General features: G+C 48.2%; 1 protein-coding gene across 2 annotated transcripts in view; it reads left to right on the top strand.

Moving 5' to 3' along the window:
* The first annotated feature begins 15786 nt into the window (after window positions 1-15786).
* The window catches only part of Arid1a (AT-rich interaction domain 1A), a 108399-nt gene continuing 107780 nt past the window's right edge, over window positions 15787-16405 (top strand). For both annotated transcript variants that reach the window (XM_070037552.1, XM_070037551.1), the window contains exon 1: window positions 15787-16405. This exon is cut by the window's right edge and continues 558 nt beyond it. In XM_070037552.1, coding sequence (XP_069893653.1) covers window positions 15830-16405 — 576 coding nt within the window. In that variant the 5' untranslated portion in view covers window positions 15787-15829.

Raw genomic sequence — 16405 nt, 5'->3', positions numbered from 1 at the left:
GCTGGCACTCTGCCACTTGAGCTAGACCTCTGGCTTTTTTGTTCATTAATTGGAGATAAGAATCGCATGAAGTTTCCTACCTGGACTATTTTTTTTTTGTGGTTGTTGTTTGTTTTTTATTGGCTGTGGGACTTGAACTCAGGGCCTGGGCTCTATCCCTGAACTCTTTTTGCTCAAGGATAGCACTCAACTACTCGAGCCATAGTACCACTTCTGGTGTTTGAGTTATTAGTTGGAGATAAGACTTTTCTGCCCAGGGTGGCTTTGAGCCGTGATCCTCAGATCTCAGCCTCCTTGAGTAGCTAGGATTGCAGGCATGAGCCACCAGCACCTGGCATTTTTTATTTTTGTTTTTAATACAGAAAAGTCTACTGAATACATATTTTCAAACTGGAAAAAGAAGGCAAGGGGATCTGTGTATTTTTCAGAACTTAAAGTATCTGGGATTTCTTGGGTAAAATGTTCTGCTTCGTTTTGTGCTGGCAGAGGGTGGAGCAGTCACCTGAGAGGGACAGCCACGCATTGATGGAGTGAGGAAGTACTGGCTGTTGGACTGGGACTTCCCAGGCCACTGATTTTGAAACCCACCCAACATTGATATAACTATCAAATTCTAGTCTTTTCAATAGCAAGAATCAAAAGTTTGGAAGACTATATTCTGTTTTTTCCTCCAACAACACCAGGATTCTCTCAAAGGGCTGCAATTAAATGGACTCCCAAGTCACGCTTGCTTTTGCTTTTCTTGTCTGTCCAATTAAGGGCATGATTTGATTTGGTGCATCTTAGCCATTCATTCTGGTGGACAGTTGTTTCTCTTGTTACAAAGACCAAAGACCATTATAAACCCACAGTCAGCTAAATAGGTAGAACAAATGTCTCATAATTCTATGTATCTGCCTTAGGAGCACTGGGTGTCAGGCCATGCAGGAATTCCAGGCATAAACATAGCTCCGTACAGGAGTCTGAGCTCAAATAATAGCCAGTGTGGTGGGAATTGCATATGGTGGACATTTTTGTGCAACTAATTCCAAGTAGAATTCAATGTGAAAACCTGAATGAAGGGGGGTGGGGGGCGGGGGTGGGAGATGGGAAGGGATGGGAAGGGGAAACAACGGAGGAGGCAACAATGCTTGATAAGAAATGTACTCATTATCTTGCCCATGTAATTGTAACCCCTCTATACGGTATTTTCACAATTAAAAAATAAATAAATAATAAATAAAGAGGAGGTAACAATTCTCAATAGGAAATGTACTCATTACTCATGTAACTGTAACCCCTCTGTACATTATTTTTACAATAAAAAAAAATAAAAATTGGGGCTGGGAAGGTGGCTCAGTGGTAGAGCGCTTGCCTTACATGCATGAGGCCTTGGGTTCGATTCCTCAGCACCACATAAGCAAAAAGAAAAAAGCCAGAAGTGGCGCTGTGGCTCAAGTGGTAGAGCGCTAGCTTTGAGCTGAAGAGCTGAGGGACAGCGCCCAGGCCCAGAGTTCAGGCCCCACGACCGGACCCAAAAAAACAAAAACAAAACCCTAAAAATAAAAAAAATAAGGATTAACAATAGCAATCACAAAATTATCAGTGATTAGGGACTGGGAAGGTGGCTCAGTGGTAAAGCGCTTGCCTTACATGCCTGAGGCCCTGGGTTCGATTCCTCAGCACCACATAAGCAAAAAGAAAAAAAGCCGGAAGTGGTGCTAAGGCTCAAGTGGTAGAGTGCTAGCCTTGAGCTGAAGAGCTGAGGGACAGCACCCAGGCCCAGAGTTCAGGCCCCACGACTGGACCCAAAAAAAAAAAATCAGTGATTATAACTAATTGAAGGTAAGGTTTTTTATTTTTATTTTTTAAATTTAATTTAATTTTATTTGTGAACATACTGTACAGAGGAGTTACAATTACATGGGCAGGATAATGTGTACATTTCTTACCAAGCATTGCAGCCTCCTCCTTTGTTTACCCTTCACATCCCTTCCCAGCCTCCCCCTTCCCCCCCAGAGTAAGGTTTTTTTTTTTTTTGGTCGGTCGTGGGGCTTGAACTCTGGGCCTGGGCGTTGTCCCTCACTCAGCTCTTCAGCTCAAGGCGAGCACTCTACCACTTGAGCTACAGTGCCACTTCCGGTTTTCTGGTGGTTTATTGGAGATAGGAGTCTCACGGTCTTTCTTTCCCGGGCTGGCTTTGAACCGCGATCCTCAGATCTCAGCCTCCTGAGTAGCTAGGATTACAGGCGTGAGCCACCAGCGCCCGGCAGAGTAAGGTTTTTTAAATGTAAAGTTTTATTAAAATACATGAAAGAAGTAAAAAAAGAAAAAAGAAAACCTGAGTGACCCAGAAACAAAAAAGAGGAGAAAGGATGGACATGGCAGGAGGACATGGGGAAAAGTTACTTTGTGTGTGTGTGTGTGTGTGTGTGTGTGTGTGTGTGTGTGTGTGTGTGTGTGTGTGTGTGTGTGTGTGTGTGTGTGTGTGTGTGTGTGTGTTGGGAATGGAGAAGTTACCTTATTCCTCTTCTTCTCAAGGGGAAACGGAAACTTTAGTATAAACCTGAGTATTAGTATAAACCTAAGTATGAGTAAAAATATTAATAATAACCTCCCTTGATAATTATAACATCAATCCCAAGGTCCTCATCAAAGTCTCCTTAAGGTCTCATAGAACAAAAATTGCCATGTCTTCTCTTCTTCCTTGTTTTTTTATTTCTCTTTATGATGAGATCTTGTGTCTATTTAAAGTCTTGGTCATTGTATGTAAATGGATATAACCATTTGGAAATCTCACAATGAAAGTTGAGCCATTTGTCTGTTTGAGGCTCAAACTGTAGGCTCCTTTCTTAGATATTAAATAGACCACAATTCTTCAACTCTTTCTTTTTTTTCTCATCCTCCCTTACTCCCACTTACCTCCCAGAGGAACATTTCATAGAATTTTTGTGTCTACACTGTCCATTCCTGTAAATTCCTTTCCATGTTTTTGGTCTGTTTCATTTAGATTTAGAAAATGGCAGTGCAGAATATGGTATAACCTTAATCCTGGCCAGTAACTGTGAAATGTGATGAACTGTGATGCTTTTTTTGGCCAGTCCTGGGGCTTGAACTCAAGGCCTGGGCACTGTCCCTGAGCTTCTTTTGTTCAAGGCTAGCACTCTACCACTTGAGCCAGTGCCACTTCCAGCTTTTTGTGTTTATGTGGTACTGAGGGATGGACCCCAGGGCTTCATGCATGTTAGGCAAGCACTCTACCACTAAGCTACATTCCCCAGCCCCTGTGATACTTTTTTTTTTTTTTTTTTTTTGTCGGTTGTGGGGCCTGAACTCTGGGCCTGGGTGCTGTCCCTCAGCTCTTCAGCTCAAGGCTAGCGCTCTACCACTTGAGCCACAGTGCCACTTCTGGCTTTTTCTGCTTATGTGGTGCTGAGGAATCGAACCCAGGGCATCATGCATGCAAGGCAAGCGCTCTACCACTGAGCTACCTTCCCAAACCGCCTTGTGATACTTTTTTTTTTTAAAGTATAGTCATATGCAGTGTATGTGTGTGTGTGTGTGTGTGTTTATTCAAGGATTAAAAGTTGGCCAGGCACCAGTGGTTCATGCCTATAATTGTAACTACTCAGGATGCTGAGATCTGAGGATCAAAGTTCAAAACCAGCATATGCAGACAATCTGACAGACTCTTTTTTTTTTTTTTTTGGTCCGGTCATGGGGCCTGAACTCTGGGCCTGGGCGCTGTCCCTCAGCTCTTCAGCTCAAGGTTAGCGCTCTACCACTTGAGCCACAGCACCACTTCTGGCTTTTTTTTTCTTTTTGTTTATGTGGTGCTGAGGAATCGAACCCAGGGCCTCATGCATGCAAGGCAAGTGCTCTACCACTGAGCCACCTTCCCAGCCCCTGACAGACTCTTATCTCCTATTAATCATCAAAGAGTTGGAAGTAGGCCATGTGCCAGTGGCTCATGCCTGTAACCTAGCTACTCAGGAGGCTGGAATCTGAGGATCATGGTTCAATGTCAGCCTCTGCAGGAAAGTCCGTGAGACTCTTATCTCTAATAAAATACCAGAAAGCTGGAAGTGGCCCTGTGGCTTAATTGCACAGTGCTGGCTTTGAGCAAAAGAAGCTAAGGGTCTATGTCCAGGCCAGGTTCAAGCCCCAGGACAGGTACAAAAAAGAAGCAAGAAGTGAAGGTATGACTCAAGTGGTACTGTACCAGCTGTGAGGAGAGAAGAGGGGAGCTGCACAAGAGTTGGAGGCCTTGAGTTTAATACCCAGTAAATGAAGAAAAAAAAAAAAAAGTACAAGCCTCTCATGCTAGTGGCTTACACTGGTGAGACTAACTAAAGAGATTGGGATTTGAGGATGGAGGTTCAAAGCCAGTCCCAACAGGAAAGTCCATGAGACTTATCTGTGGTTAACCACCAAAAAGTCAGAAGGAGAGCTCTGGTGGCTCAAGTGGTAGAGCATTAGCCATAAGCAAAAAAGCTAAGGTGCAGTGCCCAGGCCCTGACTTCAGGCTATCATAACTGACATATACATACAGGGAAAAAAAAGTACAAGTATAAATAAAATAGAAAAAATTATGAGGGGGCTGGGAAGGTGGTTCAGTGGTAGAACACTTGCCTTGCATGCATGAGGCCCTCAGTTCCATTCCTCAGCACCACATAAGCAAAAAGAAAAAAGCCAGAAGTGGCGCTGTGGCTCAAGTGGTAGAGCGCTAGCCTTGAGCTGAAGAGCTGAGGGACAGCGCCCAGGCCCAGAATTCAGGCCCCATGACCGGACCCCCCCCAAAAAAAAAACAAAAAAAAGAAAGAAAAAATTATGAGGCTGGGAATGTGATAGAGTGCTTGTCTAGCATGGGTTCAATTCCTCAGTACGACATAAGCAGAAAAGCCAGAAGTGGGGCTGAGGCTCAAGTGATAGAGCGCTGGTCTACAGCTGAAGAGCTGAGGGACAGTGCCCAGGCCCAGAGTTCAGGCCCCCACAACCAACAACAACAACAACAAAATATCTTACTAGATTCTTACTATGTTTTTGTTTGGCTAGAAATGCCTTCTCCTTTTAAGTATTTCTTGTATTTTGGTATCGCCAAAGTATAATGTCAGAAGAGTTTGTACATATGTGATAGTGATGAAGAGGGATCCTAGTATGTTCAATGGTGAAGAACTTTTTTTTTTTTTGTTGTTGGTCACGGGGCTTGAACTCTGGGCTTGGGCGCTGTCCCTCGGCTCTTCAGCTCAAGGCGAGTGCTCTACCGCTTGAGCCACAGTGCCACTTCCAGTTTTCTAGTAGTTTATTGGAGGTAAGTCTCACAGAGCCGGGCACTGGTGCATCATGCCTGTAATCCTAGCTACTCAGGAGGCTGAGATCTGAGGATCGAGGTTCAAATCCAGCCCGGGCAGGAAAGACCATGAGACTCCTATATCCAATAAACCAATAGAAAACCAGAAGTGGCACTGTAGCTCAAGTGGTAGAGCGCTCACCTTGAGCTGAAGAGCCAAGCAACAGCGCCCAGGTCCAGAGTTCAAGCCCCACAATTGACAAAAAAAAAGTCTCACAGATGTTCCTGTCCGGGCTGGCTTTGAACTGTGATCCTCAGATCTCAGCCTCCTAAGTAGCTAGGATTACAGACATGAACTCATCTTCGGTTAGCAGACCACTAAGGATATGAATCACTCACAGTCAGTCAAAAGTAATGTTAATGAATGATTGTGGCTCAGTATGGCTGTTCCTCCTTGTGACTGCCTTTAGTCCTGCTACTATTGTACTGAAGAGTTTTCCAGTGAATTTCATCATGGGACTTTATAAATTTCTCCTGCCAAGAAATAGAGAAAAAAAAAGCCATTTCTACAGTATTTACAAATATTCCAGAAGAGAGTTAAAGCAAAGAACAGGTACTTCACCATTTATAAGTATGGCTTTGGTATGATCTTATCAGTAGCAATACTATTCATTTCTAGTTGAAATAACATGATTGCAAGATTTTTGAGCCTCTAGAAGACAGATTTAGGTGGAAAACTGGGTCAGAGCTACACGTGCAAGTCAAGGATTGCTGAAGATGAGCAGGTGCATTGGGTAAAGTTGCTTCATCATGAAAGAGAAGTATTCAGGGAGGATACTGCACACCCTTCTATGGTTATAAAGTGGTTTTCTTTTTTCTTTTTCTTTTGTGTTGTTACTGGCGCTTGAACTCAAAGCCTGGGTTTTGTTACTTAGTTTTGTCACCTCAAGACTGGTGATATACCACTTGAGCCACAGCTCCAATTCTGACATTTTTCTAGTTAGTTGGAGATGAGTCTTTTATTGAAGCCTGGGCTGGCTTGGAACCACAATCTTCAGATCTCAGCCTTTTGAGTAGCCAGTATTACAGTTGTGAGACACCAGTGACCAGGTGTAAAATGGTTTTCATCTAACTTCTCTATAGTTAATTGATAGTGACAAACTGTGCTAATGATGAGTTACTAAAAAATTTTTTTTGGGGGGGGCATGGGGCTTGAACTCTGGGCTTGGGTGCTGTACCTCAGCTCTTCAGTTCCAAAGTTAGCTCCCTACCACTTGAGCCACAGCACCACTTCCGGTTTTCTGGTGGTTTTTATTGGAGATAAAAGAGTTTCATATGTACTTTCCTGCCTGGGCTGGCTTTGAACCTCCATCCTCAGATCTCAGCCTCTTGAGTGGCTAGGATTACAGGCGTGAGCCACCAGCACCCAGCTTCTGGTGGTTTATTAGAGATAAGTCTAACGGACTTTCCTCCCTGGGCTGGTTTTGAGCCATGATCCTCATATCTCAGCTTCCTTCCTTAGTAGCTAGAATTGTAGGTGTGAGCCACAGGTACCTAGCTAGGAGTATTTTCTTTCAGAAGGCCATGTGGTACCTCAATTACCTCAGAATTAAATCTTCCAAACATGAATACTATTATAAAGAACTAAAATGTAGGTGTAGAGTCAAGGAATCTCTTTTTTATCTAGAACATTTTGGACTTGGACTAAATGTATAGACACATCTGCTAGATAGTGTTCATAATTTTAGGTAGCTATAATTGATTGAACTCTTGGTCTTTGTTCTGTGGTCAAAGGGACCACTAAAAAATGTGTAAATCTATATTTGGGTTTGGTATTTAGGGAAAAAGTAGTGCCTAATGCTGCATGACGTTGTATATTTTTGTTTAAGAGTTATTTATGTTCAAGAGGCTGAGATCTAAGAATGGAGGCTCAGAGCCAGCCTGGGCAGACAAATCTGCATGATAATATCTCCAATTAACCAGCAAAAAGCTAGAAGTAGAGCCTGGAAGTAGAGGTGTGGCTCAGTAGTAGAGACCAGCTCTAATGTAAGCAAAAGGAGAAGGCCTTGAGTTCAAACCACTGTACCGACTAGACAAAAAAAAAAAAAAAACAATGAAAAAAAAATTAAAGGGCTGGGAAGGTGGCTTAGTGGTAGAGTGCTTGCCTTGCATGCATGAGGCCTTGGGTTTGATTCCTCAGCACCACATAAGCAAAAAGAAAAAAAGCCGGAAGTGGCGCTGTGGCTCAAGTGGTAGAGCCATGGCCTTGAGCTGAAGAGCTGAGGGACAGTGCCCAGGCCCAGAGTTCAGGCCCCACGACCAGACTCCCCCCCCAAAAAAGAAAAAGAAAAAGAAAAAGAAAAAGAATTAAAGTTATAGCCAGGTGCCAGTGGCTCACACCTGTAATCCTAGCTACTCAGGAGGATGAGATTTGAGGATCATGGTTCAAAGCCAGCCCAGGCAGGAAAGGCTGTGACACTCTTACCTCCAATAAACCACCAGAAAACTAGAATTGGCACTGTGGCTCAAATGGTAGAGCTCTAGCCTTGAGCTGAAGCGCTGAGGGACAGCGCCCAGGCCCAGAGTTCAAGCCCCATAATGGACAAAAAAAAAAAGTTTCAGTTATGCTTATTGGAGTGTGTTTGGGATGTTTTTTAATGGACTGTTGGTTAAGCTAGACGAAGTGTGTGAAGTTATTTCTTCCTTTGCCTTCTGTTCTCTCCCTCCCACAGCAAGGCTGGAAGGGCCACAACATATTTCTTCAGAGGCCTCCAGTGACCTCTTTGAGGAGGCCAGCAAAACCTAACCTTCTGCTCTCATACCCGAACTCCTCTAGTGGCTTCCGAATCTACTTCCAATGTTGTTACATTTCAGGAAAGAAAATGATAATGTGGAAAAGTGCCAGAACTCTCTGTAATTTCCTGGCAGCTTTCCCTTGGTGTCACTGCTTAGTTCTTTCTCTGGAGTGTAGTGCCACACTACCACCACTACTTACTATAGTGATCAAGACTAGTTTTTTGTTTTTTTAATGTGGTCCGTTTTAGTTTTAGTTTTGTTTTGCCAGTCCTGGAGTGTGAATTCAGGGCCTGGACACTGTCCCTGAGCTTCTTTTGCTCAAGGCTAGCATTCTACGATTTGAGCCACAACACTACTTCTGGCTTTTTTTTTTTTTTTTGGTCGATCGTGGGGCCTGAACTCTGGGCCTGGGCACTGTCCCTCAGCTCTTCAGCTCAAGGCTAGCACTCTACCACTTGAGCCACAGCGCCACTTCCCGCTTTTTTCTTATGTGGTGCTGAGGAATCGAACCCAGGGCCTCAAGCATGCAAGGCAAGTGCTCTACCACTGAGCCACCTTCCCAGCCCTACTTCTGGCTTTTTATGTTCATATGGTACTGAGGAATTGTACCCAAGGCTTCATGTATGCTAAAGCCATCCTCCCAGCCCTCACTTTATTTTTGAAAGAATCTATTTTCTGTAGGGATAAATAAGTTTGAACTATGGTCAGATCTAGTTAGAATGCTTTTCCTGAGACTATTCCCTTCTTAATGCCTAAGAGTAGGTTGTATTGGGTATTATTGATTCTAGCATAAAAAGCCTAGGGTAGTCATGCTAGAGAACTCACTTGAGGTGTTCTTTGTAACATGGTCACCTCACCTTTCCTTTCTTCATCTCTCCTCTTCTTTCCTTTCTTTCACTCCCTCTTTCTCTCCCTTCCTTCCTTTTGCAGGTACTAGGGATCAAACTTGGAGTCTAGGCACTGTCCTTAACTTTATCTGTTTTACGTTTGAACTGCAACTTCCATCCTTTTGGTGGTTAATTGGAAGTAAGAGTCTCTCAGATTTGTCTACCTAGGCTGGCTTCAAATGATGGGATCCTGTGATCTTAGCCTCTTGAGTAACTAGGATTACAGTCAAGAGCCATCAATGACTTGGCCCACATTTACTTTTTTAATCACTTGTCCTATTTCATAGGACTGCATGTCTGTCTTCCTCTGATTTGTCTATGACCTCAATGTGTTTTTGCTTCATTTTCCAACTCTTTCTTACAGGATTTGTGATGAAGTAAAAGACTCCATTCCAGATCCATTCCAGAATTGCTGTCAAAGAACTTCTACACCCTGACTTTTCCCTATCAGGAAAATGGCAGTATAAAAAAGCTTTATAGCCAGATGCTAGTGGCTTATGCCTATAGTCCTAGCTACTCAAGAGGCTGAGATCTGAGGATCAGTTTAAAGATAGCCTGGGTAGGAAAAGGAAATGTTTATCTCTAATTAACCACCAGCAAACTTGAAGTGGAGCTATGGCTCAAAGTAGTAGAGTGCTAGCCTTGAGCAGGAAAGCTCAGGGACATCTACCAGGCCTGAGTTCAAGCTCCAAAACAAAACAAAACAAAACAAAGCTTTATATAGGCAAGGGTGAAAAGACCCACCTAGAATAGAATATTTGATTTTCCTTCTCTATCCTCCCCTCAAATTTCAAAACAAAAGAAAAATGAAAAAAAAAAAGAAAAAAAAAGAAAAAGAAAAAAGAAAAAAAATACATTTTTTTTTTTGGGTCCGGTTGTGGGGCCTGAACTCTGGGCCTGGGCACTGTCCCTCAGCTCTTCAGCTCAAAGCTAGCGCTCTACCACTTGAGACACAGCGCCACTTCCGGCTTTTTTCTTTTTGCTTATGTGGTGCTGAGGAATCGAACCCAGGGCCTCAGGCATGCAAGGCAAGCACTTTAACCACTGAGCCACCTTCCCAGCCCCCTTACATGCATTTTATGTGTGAAAATTTCCTAGGTTAGCTTTACAGAAAGATACAAACCAAAAGCAATCTACTTGAGAAGTCAAAAACAACAGACTTCTCCTATTGTGAGCAATCATCTCCTTCTGTTTTAAGCTTGGTGACCTTACCTTTTCCTGGTTGATATTGTTGGTGCTTATCCCCCCCATCTAAAAGCAGTTTAGTGTCGTAAGTACCAAGTACAAAACTGATATTTTTCTTTTGATGGGTGATGAAGTGGCTATCAAGCTCTTTGCCAAGTAGGTTTTTCAAAAACTATTTTTGTGTCAGTTCTTGAATATCAGTCTTCACTGAACCCTATCCCAATGGCTACTTCCTGTAATCTTAGTTACTCAGGCAGCATCTTGAGTATCAGGGTTCCAAGCCAGCCTGAGCAGGCAAGTACATGAGACTCTTATCTCCAATTAACCAGCAAAAAGCCAGAAGTGGAGATGTGTCTCAGATGGTAGAAGCCAGCTTTAAGCAAAAAAGCTAAGAAAGAAAATGAAACTCTTGAGTTTAAGCCCCCAGTACCGATACCACAATCTATACAATAAAAATCTTGTTAGACTAAGCAAAATAGAGAAATCCAAAAATCTTGATTTACCAAGCACTTATACAAGACTTGTCCTTGTTTTCATTTTTAAATATTAGTGGTAGTTTTATTCAGTCTTCATAAATATCAAATTAGATCACCAGTGAGCTTGGTGAATGAGAGGATATATCTACAGTATTAGATTCCAGTATCTTTTTCCTCTTGTTGGATTGATGCTGGGAGCTATATCTGGGAACTATATTTTACTGAAATCTGTCACAAACCAAACCAGCATGGACCTTTGGTTTTGTTTTATTCTATTATTAATTTTTTTTTTTTTGCACTGCTAGGAATCAAACATGCCTCATCATGATAGGTGATAACTTTACACTGAACTTTACTTGTTTCTTGGTTTTCATTTTGGGGGAAGTAGTGAGTAAGATAATAGTTATATTGGTAAAAGATAAGCTAGTTGATTTATGCCTAAGATTGTTTTTTTTTTTTTTTTTTTTGGGTCCGGTCGTGGGGCCTGAACTCTGGGCCTGGGCACTGTCCCTCAGCTCTTCAGCTCAAGGCTAGCACTCTACCACTTGAGCCACAGCGCCACTTCCGGCTTTTTTTTATGTGGTGCTGAGGAATCGAACCCAGGGCCTCGAGCATGCAAGGCAAGTGCTCTACCACTGAGCCACCTTCCCAGCCCAGATTGTTTTTTTTTTAATAGCTACCCTGGTGAAAGTAGGCCCAATCAGAAATGCACATTTCTGGGGCTCTGGTGGCTCATGCTTGTAATCCTAGCTACTCAGGAGGCTGATATCTGAGGATTGTGGTTTGAAGCCAAATTGGGGCAGAAAAGTCCATGAGACTCTTATCTGCAATTAACCAGCAAAAAGCCAGAAGTGGAGGTGTAATTCAACTGGCCTTGAGGGACAGAGGCCCTGAATTCAAGCCTCAATAGTAGTATCTCCAGCCCACTCCACCCACTCCACCCCCCAAAAAAGAAGAAAGAACATTTCTCCAAACGTGTCTTATTACTGTGAACTGTACATTCTCCCGAATTACGACTTTAGAATTGAGTGGAAAGGAGATCTAGAAAATCAGTTGCCGAGCGCCCACCAACCCAGAGGCTTCTTGGTTCTGTCTTCGGAATCTTAGATCCTTGGCAGCATAATGTTAAGACCGAGTGCTACGGAGCGCCATTCGGGTTCAGTTCCACTTTTCCCTGTGTCGATCCAGTTCAGATCTTACCGCTCCCGCCTGGAAGCCGGGAACGTAATGAATTGCCTTGACTCTCGCTTCAATCCACTTTCCTCGCTTAATATGCAGCCCAAAGTTTTGCGGCTTGCTGTCAGATGGTAGTGCTAGACTTTCACACTGATCCCAAAGCCTCCGCTGGGGCTGTTTCTTAACACGGAGTTGAAAACTTTAAGAAACAGACAGCTCCAGACGGAAATCCACGCCAGGCTTTGAACTCTGCTTCTGGCTTCCGTCAACTGACACAGTTGCCCTTTTGCTCAAACTCGCAGCTCCAGTTCGCACGCACTCCGGAGCGCTCGGCTGGGCGTCTGCCGCGGTGGCTCCGCGGGGAAGGTGCGGGGGCCACGGCCCGCGGAGGAGCGCCTCGGCCGCGAGCCCTCCGCCGGGCCCCAGAACTCAAAAACGTTATTCCCCAAAGGGAGCGAGGGGAGAGGGCTCGCGGAGGAGGCGAGTCCGATCTTTTGTTTGTGGAGTTTTGTGTTTCAGACATTTAGAGGGAGCACACGGCGAGAGAGAAAGGACGGCCCTTCCCGCAAACGCTTCCTTCCCTTGGCAAGGCCTCCAGGCCCCACTTCCACATTTTGCAGTTGACTCTGTGGGATTTTCATAGGTTTGCTCCTGGGTTCTCGAGCCCCATCCACGCACGCTGTGCAGCCGCAGAAAGCGAGAGCATATCCTCTGCCATTTTCAGCCGGTTGGTTCTGGCAGCCCTCCCCCTCCCCCCCCATCCTTGGCTGCCACAGCCGCCGAAGTTCCTGCGCCCCGAAACTCCGTCCGATCCGTAGGGCCGCAGATCCAGTCCGAGTTTGCCGAGTGCCGTCCGGCCGGGCCCTGCGATAAGAACTCTCCAGTGAGGGAGAACTAGCGAGACTTTAGTCCGGTTTCCATGTCAACGATTCAGTCCGTATTTGCCATCAGGCTGTTGGTGGCCCGGGCGCTTTCGCGAGGGGTGCGCTGTCCTAGTCCTACTTCTCTAATCTGCGCCGGGATTCCTGAGCTGCCTGGGTGTGGGGTTAAAAGGCAGGGGCCGTGGGGGAGAGGACTCCGGGGAGGGGAGGATCCACGGCCCCGAGCCCCGGTCCCGGCGCTCGGGCCAGCCACGTGCCCGGCCGCTCCCCTCCCCCCTTCCCGTTTCCACTGCCCCTGGGGAAAGCGGATGGGCCAGTTTCTAAGAAAGTTCCTCAGCTCACGAGTCCCTAGTTTAGTGGCTTGGGTTTCTAAAGATAGGACTGCAGGAGCCCCTAAAGGATTTGAGATCTGGGGGGGGTGAGAAAGGAGAAAGCTCACGTTACCTCTTCTGACCCTGTGAATGTTTTTTCCTCCCCCCCCCTTTTTTGTGCACTTTACCTATTGCTTGATTAAAATGGTGTCTGTTTTGAAAACAGCGTGCCCACGTGTAGAAACAAGGATTTTTGGCGCTTTCCATATTTCGCAACCATGGACGCAAAGGAATTAGGGCTTTCTTTGCAGACAAATCCATTCTGGCTTCCAGATTTTCACTGGGCTCCAGGTTTCCCATTACACTCCAGCTCTGAAGAAAATGGCAGGGTAATTGCATGTAAAAAATTCCTCATTTGTGTGCAGGACTCAGAACTGTTTGCCAGCTCCGAGGCAGTTGATTAAATAGCAAAGCTCCATTTATAAAGCAGCCTATAATTTGGTTTCTAGGACCTAATGCACCAGGAGAGTTGTTGCCCCTGAGGATGGAGCCTGAAAAGAGGGAACTGGCCCATACTAGTCAGTCCCATCCACTTTGTAAGCTGATTTGGTTCTTGGCTTAGGGCATAGGGAAGGGTTTTGTTTTTAAGCTCAGAACTCTTAAGTTTTCAGGAAGATTTGCCTTTGTGATGTGGGATGGTCTCAATTTTCTTGAGGGTAGAAATAAATTCAGGCTTTTGGAATTATTTACAGTGACTGGTGACCTGGTCAGAACTCCAGGCGCCTGCCGAATCTAGAAATTCGAAGGTTATGGTCTGAGGCCATGAAGTCTCCATTTAAAAAATCTGAGGGAAAGGGGTGCTGGTGCCTAGTGACGCTGGCCTGGTGAAAATCTGGAATCTTGATCTCCCAAACTGGTCGAGTTAGAGCACTCCCAGACTCAGGGACTAGGAGTTGGGACAACACTCTGTGTGTGTGTGTGTGTGTGTGTGTGTGTGTGAATACCTTGATCTTTTCAGATAAACCTGGCCTTAGGGTCTCTTAGAACGGAATGGTAAACTTCAAAGAATCTTTACACTGAAGAATTGAGAACAAATCTGAGTAGCATCCGTTTTCTTAGTGGCCTGTTAAGACTGTGCCTTTTCTCTCTTTAAACAGAAAATGGCATCCCTCTTATGGAGTGGTTTGAACACTCGGGTTCTGGCAGTCCCGGGAGCCTCTTTTGTGGACTGTTTACAGTCTTACAAGGTACTGCCTTTGGAGACTGGGGCTATTGGTCCCTTAGGAAGGGATAGAGGGCCTGGGCTCACCGAGGACTCTTCCATGCCCCCAAAGCTGCTTCCATGGCCACCATTTTAAGTCAGTGGTGAGATGCCCAGTTTTGATTTCAGACATAACACTCCAATCCCATTGTTGGGTTTGTTCTCAACCTTTTTTTTTTCTTTTTTTCTTAGTACAAGTAGACAGGAGGCAGCTTTGGGTACTTCACTTGTTTTCATAGCCACTGCCCTCTGACTTTTAAGTGACCTGGGCAGTCCCCTCCCGCCTTTCTGTAAAATGGGGCTAATCCGGACCTCATGCCCTCAGGGCCTTGTCAGGGCTGGCTAATGAGGGCAGGGCAGTGGGAAAACGGATAGTCTGAACAATGACCGGTCCTGGCCACCGGCGTGAAAGGCAGGGCTCGATCAGCAGGGTCTTTGGAGCAGGTCTGTAAAAGTCTTTGAAGAAAAAGTGCTGTAGAGGTGCTCGGCAGCAGCCCAGGGACCAGGCCCGGTGCCAGGGGTCAGGCTTGGGCCGGGGCGGCCGCGGCCTCGGGTTCAGGCCAATTTTGCAGGCACGGGTAAAGTTCACGCAGCCCGCTCCCCTCGGTGCGGCGGCGGGGGAGAGGCCGGGCCAGGCCAGGATCGGAACACCAGCAGGGAAGCGGGCGCAGGCTCCGGAGAGGCGCGGGTTCCGGGCCAGGTTTTTCCCGAAGCCATCGTCGGCGGCGCTGCCGAGCGAGAGAGGCAGAAGGCCTGCCGCTGCCGCCGAGGCTCGCTCTCTCCCCTCCTCCTTTGTGAAGGGGAAAAGGAGCGAGTCCATTCCACGGCCGGCGCCCGCTCCGCACTCCGCTCCGGGTTTTCCAGGCGGCCGCGACGGCGCTGGGTAAAATGGCAGTGCTGAGCCTCGTGTCGGAGTGAGGGGGACTCGGAGGAGAGTGGGGCGCTCTAGCCGCTCAGTCCGACCGCCCGCTCGCCCGCCCGCCCGCCCGCCCGCCCGCTGCCGCGCAGCAGCCTCGGCCCGCGCTGCGGCCGGGGAGGGGAGGCAGGGCGCCGGCCCGGCCCGCGCGCTCCGACGCTGCCGCCCGGCGCCCCGGCTGCCGCCGCGCGCCCTCCAGCCCGCCCGTCCCGGGCCCCCCTCCCCCCGCTCCCTCCCTCCGCCCCCTCCCCCTCGCCTCCCTCCCTCCCTCCTCCTTTCTCCGGCAGCAGAAAGCGGAGAGTCACAGCGGGGCCAGGCCCTGGGGAGCGGAGCCTCCACCGCCCCCCTCATTCCCAGGCAAGGGCTTGGGGGGAATGAGCCGGGAGAGCCGGGTCCCGAGCCTACAGAGCCGGGAGCAGCTGAGCCGCCGGCGCCTCGGCCGCCGCCGCCGCCGCCTCCTCCTCCTCCGCCGCCGCCAGCCCGGAGCCTGAGCCGGCGGGGCGGGGGGGAGAGGAGCGAGCGAGCGAGCGCAGCGCAGCAGCGGAGCCCCGCGAGGCCCGCCCGGGCGGGTGGGGAGGGCAGCCCGGGGGGACTCGGCCCCGGGGTGGGGTGGGAGGGGGGAGAAGACGAAGACAGGGCCGGGTCTCTCCGCGGACGAGACAGCGGGGATCATGGCCGCGCAGGTCGCCCCCGCCGCCGCCAGCAGCCTGGGCAACCCGCCGCCGCCGCCCTCGGAGCTGAAGAAAGCCGAACAGCAGCAGCGGGAGGAGGCGGGGGGCGAGGCGGCGGCAGCGGCCGAGCGCGGGGAAATGAAGGCAGCCGCCGGCCCGGAGAGCGAGGGCCCCGCCGTGGGGCCGCCGCAGCCGCTGGGAAAGGAGCTGCAGGACGGGGCCGAGAGCAATGGGGGTGGCGGCGGCGGCGGAGCCAGCGGCGGCAGCGGGCCCGGCGCGGAGCCGGACCTGAAGAACTCGAACGGGAACGCGGGCCCTAGGCCCGCCCTGAACAATAACCTCCCGGAGCCGCCCGGCGGCGGCGGCGGCGGCAGCAGCGACGGAGTGGGGGCGCCTCCTCACTCGGCCGCGGCCGCCTTGCCGCCCCCAGCCTACGGCTTCGGGCAGCCCTACGGCCGGAGCCCGTCTGCCGTCGCCGCCGCGGCGGCCGCCGTCTTCCACCAACAACATGGCGGACAACAAAGCCCTGGCCTGGCAGCGCTGCAGAGCGGCGGCGGCGGCGGGGGCCTGGAGCCC

Source organism: Dipodomys merriami, unplaced genomic scaffold (assembly GCF_024711535.1).
Source record: "Dipodomys merriami isolate MVZ:Mamm:240054 unplaced genomic scaffold, mDipMer1.0.p SCAF_28, whole genome shotgun sequence".
In the NCBI taxonomy this organism is placed as follows: Eukaryota; Metazoa; Chordata; class Mammalia; order Rodentia; family Heteromyidae; genus Dipodomys; species Dipodomys merriami.
Note: the sequence above shows the minus strand (reverse complement) of the source record. Positions and strands in the feature narration are given on the sequence as shown.